The sequence below is a fragment of the Micropterus salmoides genome, unplaced genomic scaffold (genome assembly GCF_014851395.1).
Source record: "Micropterus salmoides isolate LMB-PRFRI ecotype aquatic unplaced genomic scaffold, ASM1485139v1 Ms_hic_scaffold_98, whole genome shotgun sequence".
Taxonomy (NCBI): domain Eukaryota; kingdom Metazoa; phylum Chordata; class Actinopteri; order Centrarchiformes; family Centrarchidae; genus Micropterus; species Micropterus salmoides.
In genome coordinates this window covers 12,536-31,148 of record NW_024044770.1, presented here as the reverse complement: position 1 = coordinate 31,148, position 18,613 = coordinate 12,536, and the positions used below count along the sequence as shown (strand labels likewise).

At 39.2% G+C, this 18,613-nt stretch overlaps 1 protein-coding gene, 1 long non-coding RNA gene and 1 pseudogene across 2 annotated transcripts; 2 read left to right on the top strand and 1 right to left on the bottom strand.

Annotated features, from left to right (window-relative positions):
- The first annotated feature begins 2,611 nt into the window (after positions 1–2,611).
- On the top strand, positions 2,612–4,062 carry LOC119896379. The gene is made up of 3 exons (XR_005443208.1): positions 2,612–3,068; positions 3,157–3,305; positions 3,383–4,062. It is a non-coding gene; the product is annotated as an uncharacterized LOC119896379 (long non-coding RNA).
- A 2,622-nt stretch (positions 4,063–6,684) lies between these two features.
- Positions 6,685–10,792, top strand: LOC119896381 (claudin domain-containing protein 1-like). The gene is made up of 4 exons (XM_038709814.1): positions 6,685–7,454; positions 7,949–8,056; positions 8,313–8,450; positions 8,777–10,792. Exons 1-4 carry the CDS (start codon positions 7,163–7,165, stop codon positions 8,995–8,997), a joined length of 759 nt encoding a protein of 252 aa, XP_038565742.1. The 5' UTR covers positions 6,685–7,162; the 3' UTR covers positions 8,998–10,792.
- Positions 10,793–10,828: 36 nt separating this feature from the next.
- Positions 10,829–14,609, bottom strand: LOC119896380 (annotated as a pseudogene).
- Between the last annotated feature and the right edge of the window lie 4,004 nt (positions 14,610–18,613).

Genomic DNA, 18,613 nt, shown 5'->3' with positions numbered 1-18,613 from the left:
GGGGGGGGGGGGGGGGGGGGGGGGCGTAAGAGATGGAGAGATTAATCACCTCAAGGCTAACGTTACTCGTACGATGTGTGAGGTGAGATTCTTGAGTTCCAAAGTGGAGTACCTTAGGAAAGCCATGATGCTGGAGGAGACCGCTAGCTTGTCCAATGCTAGCTAGTGTTAGCTTACAAGCCACAGACCATCCACCAGAGAATCACAGCCAAGCTTCAACAGAGACTACTGTGGAGGATCAAGCCGTTGTCAATGTTAATTACAGCTGTTGGCAGTTTGGGGATCATCAGAATAAAGCCAAGGTTTGGAAGTAGCCTGTCGACCTCTCTGCAAGGTAGCGTAGCAACTGGAAAAAGCCACTGGTTTAGCAGATCCCGTAGCGTAACCAGAGCACACAGAGAAAAAGTTGCAGAGTGTGAGAAAGTGAATCCAACTAGTAGCGTAACGTAGAAAACCAGATTAGTGAAGCAGCAGGAGTAGAATTGCAGAATAGCTGGAGTTGTGCGTATTGTTTGTGAGCGTGGGGCGGGCAAGATACTGAACCCTGAATCGCCCCTGTTCCGCCAGTGTATGAATGTGTGTGAATGTTAGTTTCTGTTTGAGCACTTAGGCTCAGTGTATGAATGTGTGTGAATGCAGATGTAGTGTAAAAGCGCTTTGAGTGGTCGAAAAGACTAGAAAGGCGCTATACAAGTACGGACATTACATTTGCATGAGAAGCGGCACACACAGCGTCCAATGATGATAATGAAAAAAAACAAAACAACCCAAATGTTGTTTGGTTAGCTCAGTTGGTAAAGTGCAAGATTTGCAACCCTACAGTTGAGTGTTCATCCCACATCCCACAAATGGATTCTGCAGTGAATGTTTCTCAGATCACAGTATGTGCTTCACTGTTTGTGTTTCGGTGTTTCATCCACACCCATCAACCTATGGGCGCTTTTTCATTTCCCCAGTATCCAGGCAGACAACATTTAGGGGAATCACATTCTTTGACGGCTCTTTCAGAGGTGTGTCGAGCAGGCAACAAACTTTAATGTTGTTCTGAATTTTTCGAAGTAAAAGCTCAGTTCAACTCCAAATACAGGATTGCAGTAAACATGCTTCTCATACTTTTTTAGGCAAAACTACTAAAGAGGAAGTGATTATATGAGTAACTGTTGCTGCCATGAATATTTCAGCACTGCTATCAAAGTATTTACCATAACAACCACACCTGCTCCAACAACTACTGCAGCGACAACGCCTGCTCTCACAACAACTACTACAACAACAACTGCCCCAACAACAACTACTCCAGGAACTACTACTACAGCACCAACACTTGCTCCCACAATAACTGCTGCAGCAGCACAACAACAACTGCTCCAACAACTAGTCCAGTAACTACTACTACAGCAACAACACTTGCTCCAACTACAACTACTGTAGCAACAACAACAGCACTTGCTCCAACAACAACTACTCCAGGAACAACTAGTCCAACAACTACCACAGCAATAACAACACCTGCTCCCACAACAACTACTGCAGCAACAAACCTGCTCTCACAACAACTACTGCAGCAACAAAACCTGCTCTCACAACAACTACTGCAGCAGCAACAACCACACCTGCTCTGACAACTACTGCAGCAACAACACTTTCTGCAACAACAAAACTGCAGAAACTACACCTGCTCCCACAACAACAACTCCAGCCAATACTACTACAGCAACAACACTTGCTCCCACAACAACTACTTTGGCAACAACAACAGCGCCAACAACAACACCTGCTGTCACAACAACTACTGCAGCAGCAACAACAACACAACAACAACTGTTCCAATAACAACTAGTCTAGTAACAACTACTACTACTACTACTACTACTACTACAACAACAACAACACCTGCCCCAACAACAACTACTCCAGGAACTACTACTACAGCACCAACACTTGCTCCCACAACAACTGCTGCAGCAGCAACAACAACAACTGCTCTAACAAGTACTCCAGAAACTACTATTACTACAACAACAACACTTGCTCCAACATCAACTACTGCAGCAACAACACCTGTTCCCACAACAATTATTGCAGCAATAAAAACACACTTGCTCCAAACAACAAACAACAACAAAACCTGCTCCGACAACAACTACTGCTGCAACAACAACAACTGCTCCAACAAGTAGTTCAGTAACTACTACTACTACTCCACAACATCTGCTTCCACAACAGCTACTGCAGCAGCAACAACGGCTGCTCCAACAACTACTCCAGTAACTACTTCTACAGCACCAACACTTTCTCCCACAACAACTACAGCAGCAACAACAATAACAACTGCTCCAACAACAACTAGTCCAGTAACAACTACTACAGCAACAACACTTGCTCCAACTACAACTACTGCAGCAACAACAAAACATGTAGTACGAAGATTTTTAAGTAATCAGCAAAGATTTGGTTTGGCCCCAGTCAATCCCCTTAGTAGAGAATGTTCCGATTTTTCACACAAAAAATGTGCACACTGCCCAGAAAAACACATGAAGAAACTTAATGTTTTTGTAAATAATGAATAGCTCAGATTTTTTCTATATCCTTTATTGGTGCCCATCATTATACGTTCCTCCCGTCGGTCTGTCTCCTGGCCACAATTAGTTTTCTACACTACCACAGGAACATCTTTCACTCTTGTATAGTCTACGTACTATATCAAAAAAAACTATCTTGTTCAGATTTACAGGAGGAATTGATAAAAAGAGACATCAAGGGGAATACATCAGGACAAACTAGATTATTTGCATTTCTTGAAGGAAATATGTGTGATTGCTAGATATGCTGCTGCTGCAGAAGAAGAATTATTTGAAATAAAGAGCTAAGATAACTAAAGTCTTACAATAAGTCTGAAATTAAGAGTGAAGCAAACTACACTACATCTCCAGCCCACTGTACCACTTACACAAACATACAAGTAATAAGTGTTTAAATGCAATTTATTTTCTGTTTCTGCAGCTTGAACCTGTGTTCCAAAGGACATTCCCTTCCTCCTTTAAGTCCTTGGATGTGGTGTCATTCAGGTAATTTCTTAAGACTTACCTGTTACAATTTAAGAGTAGTGGCCTAAGTCAGATTTTTCAATAATATTTTACATTTCTCATTCTGCAGAAATGGCTCAATCATCAGCGAAATGAACGTTCTCTTTGCAAGCACATTTGTTCCTAATAACACTCAGATTTCGAGCGCTTTGATCAGTGCTGCTTCAGTCGTCACCGGCTTTGACATTGAAGGCAGTTCCATCAACGTGAACGGCACACGTAAGCTATATTGTGTTTTTATTTATTTCAAAATGATACAAAACTGTCTAAATGTTTCTTTTTCTCCTCATTTACAGCATCAAGTGGAGTAAGCCACAAGATCAGTTTCATTACCGCATCCTGCCTGGTACTGTTGTCCTGGATTTTCTCAAGCCAGCAATAGCTTCAGTGCTGAATTCCATTTCATTGCTATCAGAACATGAATGCCATCACTGGTATGAAAAGGGACTTTGTTGTTAATAGTCCAAGATTCAATATTGGTTTTGGTCTTTGGTCTTGTATGGCTTCGGATGACCTTACAATCAAATGTACCTTTCCCTGACCGGAACTATTAATGACTATGAATTAGGTTTGTCTGTCGAACACTTTAAGCACCCGGTCCACTGAATTGTGATAAAATAAAAAGCTCAACCAAATAACAGTATTTATTAAGCCCTGGGATGTCAATTATTATTTGCAATATTTTACTATTTATGTCAAATGTATATATATAGTACATGCATTTTGGTTCTCTGGGCACTGTACTATAAAAATATTTAACTTTGTGTAAAAATCACTCTCACCATTGCTTGAATGTAGTTTCCAAAAGCATGTAAAATTCATGTTTAGGTTTCACTTGCTAACCTAGCTGCATGACATACTAGCATAACATAGCAGCACGAACATAGCAACATAACATAGGATAACAACACAACATGGTCATTGTATAAATTATATATATGTATAAACAACGCTTTGTCAATTTTTTATTTATGCAAAGTTTATTTATGTAATCATATGTAAAGCTGTATTCTATGAGACTTGTTGTAGTTTGCACAATTTCTGTCAGAAACTTTACAATGATCAGAATACAAAATCTTTCAAGAATTTAAATTGTCTCTCGTTTGATGTTTTGCAGTTTTGGTGAGTAAAAATAAAGTATATAAGTGCATGTTTAGTGCCAGGAGCTTTAATTCAATTTCACAAGAGCGTTTAACAATGAGCTGGTCTAATCCTTTGTTATGTCGGTGAATCAGGTTTGTTCAGAGAGAGAGAGAACTGGGAGTGGCACATAGTTAGCTATAAGATTGTTATTTATTCAAATACCAGACTTTCTCAGAGACACATTGTTCTTAAATCACCTCAAACTCAGAGTAACAACCAGCATCAAAATCAGAATCAAACATTGTCAGAGTTAGGTTTCCATGATGGCTCTCACAAAATAAGAAGAATCAGAAAATCTGATGCATTGCAGTGTTGGTGAGATGATATTAATGAAATACTCGAACCAGTCTTTCAGCCTAACATGGCAATACTAAGTTTGTTTCACAGCAATCACTCATAGATTATATTTCAATGCATTTTCGGCTCATATTTTCCATAACACTTATATTGCAATAGAATTAAGGATGCCACAGTAAAAAAAATATTTTGCATAAATCTTCTTAGGAACTTGCCATCTACTCATTAAATGCAAAATTTTCCTATTTAAGCTTTTAAAGTTGATCGTAGAGGCGAGTATAAACTTATTGTCAACAAAGAAGAAATTAAGAATGACTTTCACAAACTGATCCCAAAAATCTAATTGTGAACTCGTAACACAAATGAATAAGCTGGTTAGTAAGCTAAGTCCTAGCTGGACACACATTTTGCCTTTATTGTCAAACACTGAAGGCAAAATCTCTAATCTTTCAAATTTTTAGTAAGAGAACAAAGACTGTGGGCTAGAATTATGGTGGGCTATATCTTTAGTCCTCACAATCTTGACAGTTATTCTGAACAGCGACCACACCTCTTCAAGAAATAGTAACCACCACAACTGTGACTTTTCCATCCACACAAAAAACAGTAACTGATTGAAACAGTATCTAGACATTTGTGTGCTAGATACTGCTAATTATATAAGATATAGTTATTAATTTTAATACACAATGAACACAAACAAGAATAATACAAACAATACCTTTTAATAGACTTTTCTTTGGGTTAGGGTTAGTATTTTTTAAGGGTGTATCTGGTGTACTGGGATACCTTGAATCCTGCCCTGCTCCTTTGTTGAATTGAACAAGGGGTGTTTTATTGCTAATAAATTTAGTGTTTTATTTGTGGGATGGAGAATGTGATATTTATTTAAAATATTTACATAGTCTTCCTTTCTGCAGTCCAGGCAATGAAAACATCAACTGCATTGGCTGTCCTCTGTTGCCCAAAATGTAATGTGCAGTCATTTATGTTATGTTTGACCAAGGTCTGGAATGTATTATGGAATAATTATTTATCACTGGGAAAAGACAACACATTCTCACTCAACTCTTCACAAATGACCCTTGGTCAAGACCTCTCGGCATCACTTTTTAGTGCACTGGGTAACCCTTTGGCGACGTTTTTCGACTTTTAGGGCTCAGGTGTCAAGTTAGCAACAATAAATATGCAATGTTCGGTTACACTTTCAAAATAAAATAACTTCTTTACGTTAAAAAAAACTACATTACCCATGTCAATTCTCTTACATAACTTAACATACATTACTTGCATAACATGGGCAACTTATGTAACTTATGTGAAGTTGTCTTTCTTTTCTTGTCTCATAAACTGAAAATGTTTCAGTTTACAAGTGTTGTTGGCACTTATTAATTAACTATTCATTCCACGTTTAAACACGTACTATTACTCTCTGATATTTGAGTGTGAGTGTTTGAGTCTGCACTGTTTGAAATCTAACCACTTTTCAACCCTCTTTTCTCAACATATTGTATCCTTCAATAACTTTACTATGGTAACATGTGGTTTGCTTGGAGTATCATGCCTAAGATAACATTATTTTATTCATGTTTATTTAAACATTCATCATTTCCAAGGTATAAGACAAAGCTGAAAAAATACCATCTTACTTGTCTATCCCCTCTAAAACATGTCTCTCAGGCCTTAGAGCCTCCACTATATTTAATTTTATTTGAGGGGTCAATAAATCGGTTGCCCCCCACCCCCCCCCCCCACCCCACCCCTTCCACCCACACACCCACACACACACACACACACACTATTTTGTTGTTGGAACAAAATAATTTTAAAGAAATAGCCTACCCACTTGCTCTTTGATCTTGTGATGGGCATTTTTAACTAATTTTTCTAAGGATTAATTGCTAATAAAAAAAGATACATTAGATAGTGGCTCTGTAATGATCACATGACAGCTTGGGGGGGTGATTAACTATTATCATTTGTTTTAATAGATGTTATTTTGATATTGCTGCTGTGTTGCTTTTGCCCCCCTTACTATAGCCTACATTGTGCTTCACTGCTCTCTCAGTAATGTTGACAGAATGAAGCGAAACCATCCTGGCTAAGAAACGGTTATTTTTTATATCTGCTGATCAGCGGAACCGGAAGTGGAAAAGCATGGATTAGTGTGTTTACAACTCATATCATCCTGAGTGTACACGGCATTATCCTGCACGCCAAAACAGACCCAAGCAATTTGCAGGCTCGTGCTGCCTGACCCATAATACATCCCTGTTGTACTTTCTTAGTGAGGACTAGGAGTTATTATCTCGGACTAACTGTGTGAGACCGTTATCTTCCGCAGCGTCGGGCCACCCACCATCTGTGGAAGTGGGACAAGGGAACAGATGGCGCATCCAAGTCGGCCTGCAGGGCTGCTGACGCTGACTGTTAGGACAGCACTGGAGACGAGTATGAGTGATTAAAATAAAAGGCAGTCGGTGGTAATTGCACAGTGTATTTTGCAGATTTAACGATGCCAGAGTGACTTGTATAAGAGTGACAGAAAGCATCGTAGTTTGACCAAATTGATGCGCGACGACTCGACCAGTGGCATCAACTTAATCCCTTTTGACGTATCTCCGGGTCGGTGAACAATGGTTGACAACCGCTACGCTACAGCTCTGGTCATCGCCTGTGTGTTGAGCATACTGGCCACAGTGTATCTGTCAGTGGCCATCGGGACTCAGCACTGGTACCAGTACAGCAGCCCCACCGTGCGCGGGGAGGCTAACGTATCAGAGCTGCGCTCCCTGTATGAGGAGTTCATGGATGGGGAGTTTGATGAGAAAACCTACAGCGACACCCTCTTCCGCCTTAACGGGACTGTGGGCCTCTGGTGGCGGTGTGTGCTCGTTCCTGCCAACGGTCTCTGGTACAAAGAGCCAGGTATGTAAATAACTCACCTCACCTAACCAAACAGTCAAACTACTTTTATTTCAGATACATCGGTCCATATCAGTAAAATAAAAAATAAATAAAGAGGTACAATAAAAAGACATACAGTGCAGAAACATGTAGGTACAAGACAGATGAGTCATTAGTTTTTTTTCTCAGAAGTTCAAGAAGCTGCTGTCTGGGTTTATTAATTAATTAATGGGTTCTCCCAAACAGTTTAGTGGAGGTGGTAAGCCACCCAGACCCTGATAGATCTGTCTCATGATGATCAAGGCTGGATTGCCAATTGACATTGTCAGTGTAAATTATTTAGTATTTTGTGTGTATTTTGAAAACATCTGCTGCAGTATGTACACGGCAGGTAGAAAATACACACAACAATCTAAAGTATATTAGAAAAAAAAGTTAATGTGTATGTGTTATTTGTAGTAAACTGTCTAAAACATGCTTAGACTCTGGTTCTTCAATTAAACAACCTCTTTCAGATTCCAAGATGATGCTAGAGTGTCGAAGCTTCACTCTACCTCAGCAGTTCACTCCCAAGTATACAGAACCGGGAAACCACAACAGTGGAGAGGACATGCTGCGCACCTGTAAGTCCAGTCACAACAAGTTTACCTCTATTTAAATGTTAGATGTTGCATGAAGCTGTAAGAAAATTTGCACCAGATTCAGCCTCTTCTCTCCATTGTGCATTAATTATGACCAATATGTGATGTTGAATAATACATTGCCTCCAGTCAGGGTTGCTGCTTCTGTCATGCATAAGAAGGTGTGTAAATAAAAACTTCAGCAACCATGATGCACAAGGTCTCATACCTTTCTGTGTGTGTGTGCATGTATTTATAGACTTGTGGAGGTGCCAGTTTCTGCTGCCACTGGTGTCCCTGGGTCTGGTTGTGTTGGCAGGCCTGACTGGGTTCTGTGCCTGCCTCTGCCAAAGCCTCACCCCTACTCTGGGCATAGGAGTACTTCACCTGCTGGCTGGTAAGACCTATTTAGCTGCACAGAACTGCTAACTGATACCTGGCTGATTTCACCATTTGAGTCACTAAATTGGTTAAAGGAGCAAAAAAGAGAGTGTATTGTGGGATTTACATTCATGAAGTGGCCAGAAATAAAAATCTTAATGCTAATGTTGTTTGGTGTCTGTTGTTTGCTAACATGTTCGCCATATTGACTTTATAAAATGAAAAAGTATGTTTACAGATTGTTGTGCTGCCTTACACTATGATGAGGGTTTATGTGTTTTACATCAACCTGAAAAGTCCTCTAAAGATGCCCCCTTACAGCCACTCTTCTGTGCCCTGCAGGTCTCTGCACCTTAGCCACAGTATGCTGCTACCTGGCCGGCATGGACCTGCTCCACAGGGTGTCAATGCTACCTGATAAGGTGGATGGCTCTCTGGGCTGGTCCCTCTACTTGGCCCTCATTTCCTCACCACTTCACATGATGGCTGCCGCGCTGCTGGTGTGGGCCGCACGCAGCCACAGTCAGAACTACTACCGCATGACCGCCTACCGGGTGGCATAGCTCTGGATCTGCCCTGTTTAAATTCATACACCACTCTGACACCAAGATACATTTTATAATGATCTCAGAGGAATGGGATATGGGTTAATCTGTGTGTTTTGGCCTCTGATGGATTAACGTGCATGCTCTCTATAGTAATGACCCTTTATGCTGCATTAAAAGATTTTATTTTTCTCTCTCTAGGTCAAGGTTCGGCAAATAAGTATGGCGTCGGGCCAAATTTTTTTCAGGCTGTTACATGGCGGGCCAGAACATAGTCAAATTATTTCAAATGTGTATGTTTAGCTCACTCGGTAGGAGCGGGACTTATGCAGTAAAATCATTAGTTTGACATACAGGTTTTAAACAAGTCCCCAGATAGTCGTAAAATGCACATCACATTTTTAAACATTGGGATTTCTGAAAACTGAAAAAAAGAAATTAACCAAATTGTAATAAACAGGAATTGCTGTTAAAGTATATAAAAATGTTAGAAACAGAGAAGATACTCAAAATGTTTTTTAATCAAAATGTGGACACTTTGGGATTTTTCTTGGAAATCAAAAAACAAAAGCAGATGTGTTTAAATCTTCTGACTAATGGATGTCCATCGGCACACATCTTATATTATTTCCTGCTTAATATAGATATTATTACAAACAGTATATATACTATACTAAGTATGTGGTATGGTATTGGGACACACCTTTTCTTTTATTGGTTTGTTTTTGTCTGGTTGACATTTTCAGTCTCACACACCCAAATTCACCCATTTGGGTGTGGTGACAGTTCCTCTTTGTTGGACTTACAAATATGCCCGGCAGTACTGAACATACCCTGAGTATCGTGGCAAGACAAAACCTTTTAGGTAACCGTAAGGTATTTATGGAAAAGACAAACAGAGGATTGCTGTTGCAAAATTAGTTATTTACTTCTGCTGCTTCATAGTCGAGGAATGTGGACGTCAATGAAGAGTACAGTGAGATAGACAGTGTTTGTGAATGGTTTTCATTTCTATTTCCAAGCACATTTTGTTTTATATTTTGACTGATAGAGGCTTTTGCAGAAAATATTCTTTTTTTCTATATAGTAGTGGTTTTTCATCATTTTGTGTTGTTGCCCTTACATGCTCATATAAAATCCTTTCCATATCCTTTTATGAATTCAGTTGTGTTGTTAATATTTATTTAATTTGTATTGGTTACTTAATTTTTAGTTAGATAGTTATCACCATTTCAATTCAACAGGATTTAAGGGAAAGTGTGTTTCCCTGATAGGCATTATGAATGTAATTTCAAGGCCATAGTGTGATAAGCTACAGTATTCATTTGCACTTAAAATATTGTTGAACATATCCAGAATATTCCTGAAGTGGTCAGTAATGAATTTAAATTTTTTGATGATGCAAATGTCCCAAAAATAAGACATTCAGAAAAAAACACCATTATTACCCTAAAAGCCATGCAATATGTCTCCAGAAATATATAAATTACGACCAGTCACACGGTTTCATAAAACTACAGAATGTCTGTAAAATGATGCACTGTGTGTTGTCAAAAAGGTCTGGTGATAAATCAGATTATTTTGCAAATTCAGCCTTTTAATTTATCTCTGAATCAACTGTAGCGTAAATATAAAAGCAAATGTCATTGTATGACTGTGCTTTTGTGAATCTACAGTGAATGTGTTGTTCATTCTCCTGTTGTGAGCTGAAACAGTTAATAATTGTTCACTTAAATATTGTGTATGAGTGTAAGCAAGCAAATGTGGGTTCCAAGCAACTGCTGTCATTTCAATAAATCAATGAAGAAATGTATTTGTACATCAGTCTCATCAGGTTGGGTGTTTTAAAAGTCCATCCTCACTCTTCTTCTGATGCAAATCCCTGTTGGTTAGCTTGTTGTTCCTGTTCTGTCTGCACTCGGATTGCAGGAATCATCACACGCCTTTTTCTTGCCAACGAGAGAGCGATGCCCTTCTCGTAATAAGCACACTCATTGATAAAGAAAGGATAAAGAGGTGTATTGCCTTTATACCTCAGCGTTTCACCTGAGAAAGTCTGGAACAGTGGGTCTCCAGGGTGGAGCAGGCAGAAGTCTCGGTCCTGTGGGGAAGCACAGTCAATTACACTGATTGCTGAATGAGAATACTTGTGAAAATTTAGGCCATCTTCACTTACATACAATATGTGAACTTTTTAATGCAGTTGGTCGTTAGTAGTAGTAGCAGGTTCAACAAGGCTTTATACTGCACTGTAGTAACTGATTAAAAGAACATTGTAAAAGTTTGACATTTTAGGAACTTGAGCGTGAGAATAGGATATCGTGTATATATATATATATATATATATATATATATGGAGAAACCACTCTCTCTCTGTGTTAACTAAATAATACAAGTTGATTTTTATTATTTAGATTTTTGTATTGTATGCAAGTAGTCACTAATTGAAATGGAAATTTAATTTGGTGATATGACTTGGTTTTTTTCAACCATACAGTGAAAAACAATATATTACGTAAATTAAAATACCATACAGATTTACACAAAGTTTACAAAATATTTACATAGAAAAAATACAATGAGTTTAAAATATAAACAAACGAAATAAGGACTAAATGTAGAGATCTACCTACCATTAATTAAAAACAATTTGTGTTTGTGTTTATTTGTGCTATATCGGACTCCCTTGTAAAAGAGACTGTGTCTTAATGGGACATTTCCTGTTTAAATAAAGGTTTATATATATATATATATATGTTCCAGAAAGTTTTCTGCTCATGTTCAAAACTTTCTGCACATTTAAAATCTTTTAGTTTACTTTCAGTATTTAGATGTTTATATTGCAACTATACCATTTCGATACCACTGGGTCACAAACTGTCTGCCACTCACAGCACACGTGATTTGTCAATGTCATCAAATATATATTTGTCTTTCACTCTGTGAGGAAATTTATGTGGTGTGTGAGTGTGTGTGAAAAGTGTCAGATACGGGAGAGTTGGCAGCTCTGAATTCTCTATGATGATCTATGACCAGACACTGCAATAGTGCTGACAGTGTGTGTGATTTCATGTTATCTTAAAAAGGTTGGAATGTACTACTACAAGTGTTGACATATTCTATAAATATGTTAAATGTAGTTATGTAGTTTAATTTTGTGATTGTGTCCCAGAAATTTGGAAGTTTTTTTTAAAGTTATGTCCATTAAAGATTAGTTACATTTTATGGCTACCATTTTTTATATTGAACAGCAGCAATGTCCGCGCTCAAAACTGACTAATGTGATTTTATTTATAATGAACATTAACATGGTGCTCAAGCAATTTAGTATTCGATTTTCAAAAGGCCTGAAAAAAAGTACAAGTACAAGTACAAGTAACCAGATATTTTTAATTCATGATAGTAAATGGTCTGGTTGTCCCTCATGGTTGTGTGTACTGATTGACTGATGAAAAACAACCCTAAATATGACTATAGATCTCAATCAGCCCTTGTGTGGCAGTTTCACAATGCCTGCTATTCATGGTAGTCACAAACAATAACAAAACTTTATCAGGCACTATTATCAAATGCAGCTAGATTTCTGTTTTTTTTTCCTACTGATTTTGTCACTGTAAGCCTGGAACCTGAAGTGTAATCAGTTTGTCACAGGCCTAGATGTCTCTCATGTCTCTTGTGTTTTGATTTTATACTGTAAATTTCCATTTTGTAATTTGTAACATTTCTTTCAAAAGTAACATAGATGTCTTCACACTTTATTGATTGCTAGGAATGTGTAACATAGTAATCAGTACTGTGCACTTGCAATAATATGTTGCACCATCATTCGGACAATTAAACTTGAATAACAGAAGAAATGTTTAAGATTTAATTTAATGGGTCAGCGTTAATCTGTAATTAATACCAATTTCTCTACCTATTAAAAACTCTCTACCTAAAAATAAGTTTTACTATAAAAAGAAAAAGATTGTATCAGTCATCCAGTGGAGTTTCAAGTTGAAAAGATTTACTGAATGCTTTCAACTTACAATGTAAATAATCAGGCAGCTAGTAGATTTTCAATGGTATTACAACCATGTTGTGGACGTCATTAGGTTTCATGACTGCTTTTTACCCCACCCTGTGTTGTGAACACTGTTGTCACCACACACAGAGAGATATGTGCAGTAAGATACTAAATATGAAACATAATAATAAATGACCTTTTAGCTAAGGATCATAATTATTATTAGTATTTTATTTTTAATAATAATTATAACAAGACATAATATTATTTATTGTTAGATAGTTTATATTCATAGTGTTTTGTTCTTTTATCCACTCCCTGGTTTATTTAAATTTGAATAACTGGGCTTAGTAGCATTCAAATCTGACAAAGGGCCACCTTTTTCATAAAAGCTTGAGCCACAAATACATTTTAGTCTGTACCTGGAGTTGAGGATGAATGGCTGCTGTGATGTTTTGAGTCTCGCTGTCTCTCGGGTAGTCGATGTGTCTAACCATGGTGAACACGTCCACGAATCCTCCTTCAAAAATAGTACCTGAAAATGAAAAGCAGAACATGCAAATGAGGGGTAAAAGCAAGACCAAAAAAGACATATACACCATTGGTAAACTGTGCTTAATTGCACCTGAGTTGAAGAAATGGACCCAATCAAGCATGTGCTGCACGCCAAATTTCATTGCTGTATAGATGTTTGACCTCACCACACCGTGAGGTTGGGGGCCGATCTCCATCGCTGCACAAAATGGATTTCAGACAACAAATATTAAAGACATTCAAATGGTTTTGATAAACTGTTTTTATAGTAAAAATGAAAATCTTACCAAAGCCATGTTTTCCCACTGAATCAAGGGAATACGATTCTTTATTGGAGACATCAAAGTGGATGTACCTCATTGGAATATCTGGCATCTGCCTCTGAAAAGGACATGTCAGACTTATATTTAAAGCATTACCAATCTCAATTCCATCTTTGTTCCATTTAATTGTCCCTGATTCTTAAAGTTTCTCAAAATTTGCAGGGTAAACTGGTGTGTGTAGGAACTGTTTGTGCTTGCCTGAAGGTGTCTGAATATGTGCATGCAGATCCAATCGCAGTCAGAGTACGCGATAAGGCACAGGCCCATGTCGGCAGTGGTGTTGTGGAGGTCACAAACAAGATCCACGCCTCTGGACTTCCTTTGGGACCCAGCATAGCATTCAGTTCTCGGGATCTGATCACCTCGTAGGGCACCATGTCTGATATAGGACCACTGGGAGACAGAGAAACAATGTGATCACCTACTCATCGTCATCAGAACTGCTACCATGAGCATCATTACCTCTCAACGCTGCCTTACTTGAGGGTGGCGTGGGTGAAGCAGCGGTTCAGGTCGGTGTCAACATATCTGCGGCACTGCTGCGTGGCCCGCGGGTTTGACAGCACCATCAGCACTGAAACAGGCTCTGCTTCTTCCTCCTCTTTCTCTTTCACTTTCTTCTCCACCTTCAGCAGCTCTCTCACCAAGTACACACCAGACAGCTCGTTTCCATGGGTACCGCCACACACAGCGACCCGGGACAACCTTGGCAAATGCACCACTTTGTCTACCTCCATCTGACTGAGAGGAAGAGATACAGTGGAAAAAGTGTGAGATTTTGAAGGCGTATGTAATGAAACATTTTACTGTAGCTTATGCCTCCAGTTTTGAGCAGAACAGACTAGATTGCTTTTTATCAGTTCATACACTATTTTGTGTCTGTTTGTATAAAGTATGCATCAATGTCAAATTACACGTTTTATAAATTTATTTCCCTCTTGTTTCACCCAGTGGGAGGCATCAGTTACTCCAGTGTTGATATCACTGGGTACATTGTAGACAGCACTGCAACACAAAGCACAGATATTGATTTGTGAAACCTTACCTCGCTTTTCTGGCTTGCGGAAAACTGTAAAGGGGCAGTTCCGGTTTTAAACCCTAGAAATGTACTGTACTCTAAAGCAGCACTGAGATTAATCTATTTAATGTCTCTTAACTGAGGAGGAAAGCTTGAGGTAAAACAGACGGAACTGTCAGCTCCACATTCATGAACAAAAGATGAAATGAATGACGAGGCATCATATTGTACATCTTACCCCATCTACCCTTGCCGTTACCTTTCTCTTCCCTCTCCCCCTGCCGTTTACCCTCTTCCACCCTCTCCCAGGCTTTGATGCAGTTTCACTGATTCAGCATTCCCATCCCTCTCTCTGTACAGGCTGTAGCCGCCTGTTATGCAAACTCTCGCCGTCTCTCTACCACCTCTTGTCCACTGCACTGCACTGCATTATACTGTATCGTACGCAGGGTGTGTCCTGAGTGTGATGTGGTGCATCGATTGCTTCCTTTGGTCCTAACAGCTGTGAGGTTCGCCAAACTGTATGCCCCTCCCCAACTTTCCCCAACTCCCTGTTTCTCTCTGCCCCATGTATAGGATGGTAGGTTCCAGTCTGCCTTTCAAAAAAAATGGCTCAAAATAAATCTGCTGGCATGACACAGCAGGAGAGGCGCCTGTGGTGTGTACAGTGAAAGAAACAGCTCTACTCACAGGGAAAATAACAAAAGAACCAGCTGGTGATTTAAAGAGAACATAGATTTAAAACTAAACTGTAACAAGGAGGTTGACTCCTAAAGAAACTGTTAAAATAGCAGGTTAAATCTTGTCTAATAACCTTTTTTGAGAAGGGCTAATATTTTTCTTATTTAAATACCCAAATACCCAATTTCTCTATTTATTATGTCTCAGTTTTTTCATTGGAAGTTTACATCTTCTTTTTTTATATTTTTCTACTATGTTTTGTAAGTGTTTGCTGCTGTTTACTATAGGCTGAGAGATTGTGGACTTTATACCAGTCAGTCAGTATACATTAATATATTGTACAGGTGCTGGTCATATAATTAGAATATCATCAAAAAGTTGATTTATTTCAGTAATTCCATTCAAAAAAAAGGCGAAACTTGTATAATGTATACATTCATTCCACATAGACTGATATATTTCAAGTGTGTCCTTTTAATTTTGATGATTATAACTGACAACTAATGAAAACCCCAAAATCAAAAGGTTCAATGTTGAAGACACCTGGTGCCACACTCTAATCAGCTAATTAATTCAAAACACCTGCAAAGGCCTTTAAATGGTCTCTCAGTCTAGTTCTGTAGGCTACACAATCATGGGGAAGACTGCTGACTTGACAGCTGTCCAAAAGACGACCATTGACACCTTGCACAAGGAGGGCAAGACACAAAAGGTCATTGCTAAAGAGGCTGGCTGTTCACAGAGCTCTGTGTCCAAGCACACTAATAGAGAGGCAAAGGGAAGGAAAAGATGTGGTAGAAAAAAGTGTACAAGCAATAGGGATAACCGCACCCTGGAGAGGATTGTGAAACAAAACCCATTCAAAAATGTGGTGGAGATTCACAAAGAGTGGACTGCAGCTGGAGTCAGTGCTTCAAGAACCACCACACACAGACGCAAGACATGGGTTTCAGCTGTGGCATTCCTTGTGTCAAGCCACTCTTGACCAAGACACAGCGTCAGAAGCGTCTCGCCTGGGCTAAAGACAAAAAGGACTGGACTGCTGCTGAGTGGTCCAAAGTTATGTTCTCTGATGAAAGTAAATTTTGCATTTCCTTTGGAAATCAAGGTCCCAGAGTCTGGAGGAAGAGAGGAGAGGCACAGAATCCACGTTGCTTGAAGTCCAGTGTAAAGTTTCCACAGTCAGTGATGGTTTGGGGTGCCATGTCATCTGCTGGTGTTGGTCCACTGTGTTTTCTGAGGTCCAAGGTCAACGCAGCCGTCTACCAGGAAGTTTTAGAGCACTTCATGCTTCCTGCTGCTGACCAACTTTATGGAGATGCAGATTTCATTTTCCAACAGGACTTGGCACCTGCACACAGTGCCAAAGCTACCAGTACCTGGTTTAAGGACCATGGGATCCCTGTTCTTAATTGGCCAGCAAACTCGCCTGACCTTAACCTTATAGAAAATCTATGGGGTATTGTGAAGAGAAGATACGATACGCCAGACCCAACAATGCACAAGAGCTGAAGGCCACTATCAGAGCAACCTGGGCTCTCATAACACCTGAGCAGTGCCACAGACTGATGGACTCCATGCCACACCGCATTGCTGCAGTAATTCAGTCAAAAGGAGCCCCAACATTTCTAAAAATCCTTTTTTTGTATTGGTCTTAAGTAATATTCTAATTTTCGGAGATACTGAATTTGGGATTTTCATTAGTTGTCAGTTTTAATCATCACAATTAAATGAAATAAGCATTTGAAATATATCAGTCTGTGTGTAATGAATGAATATAATATCCAAGTTTCACTTTTTGAATGGAATTACTGAAATAAATCAACTTTTTGATGATATTCTAATTATATGACCAGCACCTGTATGTAGGTCAGTCAATATTCTTTTTATTTTTTTACTCTATAACATATACAACAATTTTTAATAAAGATGCCTTAAACTTGCCCTTTAAGGAACTGTGACCAAGATAAGTACTTAGCATGACATTTGACAGTTGAACAAATGTCTTCAGCCATGCTAGCAGCTCTGTGAGGCTATACTTAGGTACAGCTGCGCTTTGAGGTAAGTGCTATAATACTTACCATATGCCCCATCATAATTTAGGGTGTTAGCATGCTAATATCTGCTAACTAGAACTAAAATGTGTGTGTAGGATGGGTGTTTTCACTGGCAGAAAAGCGTTGGCAGGGCACTAGGATGAAGCACTTGTGTGATGACCAACGACCACCAAACGACCTGCATCCTTCCCGCCCCCCAGAGTCCTAAGGGTGTATGTAGTGACACATGACCAAAGGGGATGTTGAGAGTGCAAAAGTACGACCTCATTACACACATTTTCCATTCACTTCACTGGTTACTGTTTCCCCTCTAACGTCAATACGAACCCTCCGCTCAATTAACTCAAACCAACTCCTTCCCCCTAGGACCAAGCTCATCACCATTTGTTGATCGGGATTTCTGTTCTGCCACTCCTCGGATCTGCAATACCCTCCCTGCTCATCTGAGGGCACCTCTGACCTCTGAAAGAGAAATGCTATATGGACACAACCCCTTAGGTCAGTGTTTGAAAATCAAATAATACATTCATTACTCAGAGCACTAAAATTAGAACATAGCACTAGCAGAGTACAAAATATATTTTTTAATATATGCAACTTGCAGGTCTGTCTATTGTTCTGAACAGCTAAGCAATAGTCACAGGTATCTCTGCCGATAATTTGATGGTGCCTGTAGGAAGGCCAATCTGAATTATGAAAAAGACTTTGCTCAAATATTATTAGAGGCAATTCGATCCTCCCAAAATATTGGTAGGGACGTGTCTATCTCTACAGCCCCCTCCAACAGTATTTGAACGGTGAGGCAAATTCCTTTGTTTTTGTTGTTCACTGAAGACATTTGGATTTAAGATCAAAAGATGAGTATGAGACAAGAATTTCAGCTTTCATTTCCTGGTATTCACATCTAGATCTGTTAAACAACTCAGGACATACCACCCTTTGTTTGAACCCACCCATTTTTCAAGTGAGCAAAACTATTGGAACATGTGACTGACAGATGTTTCTTGTTGCCCAG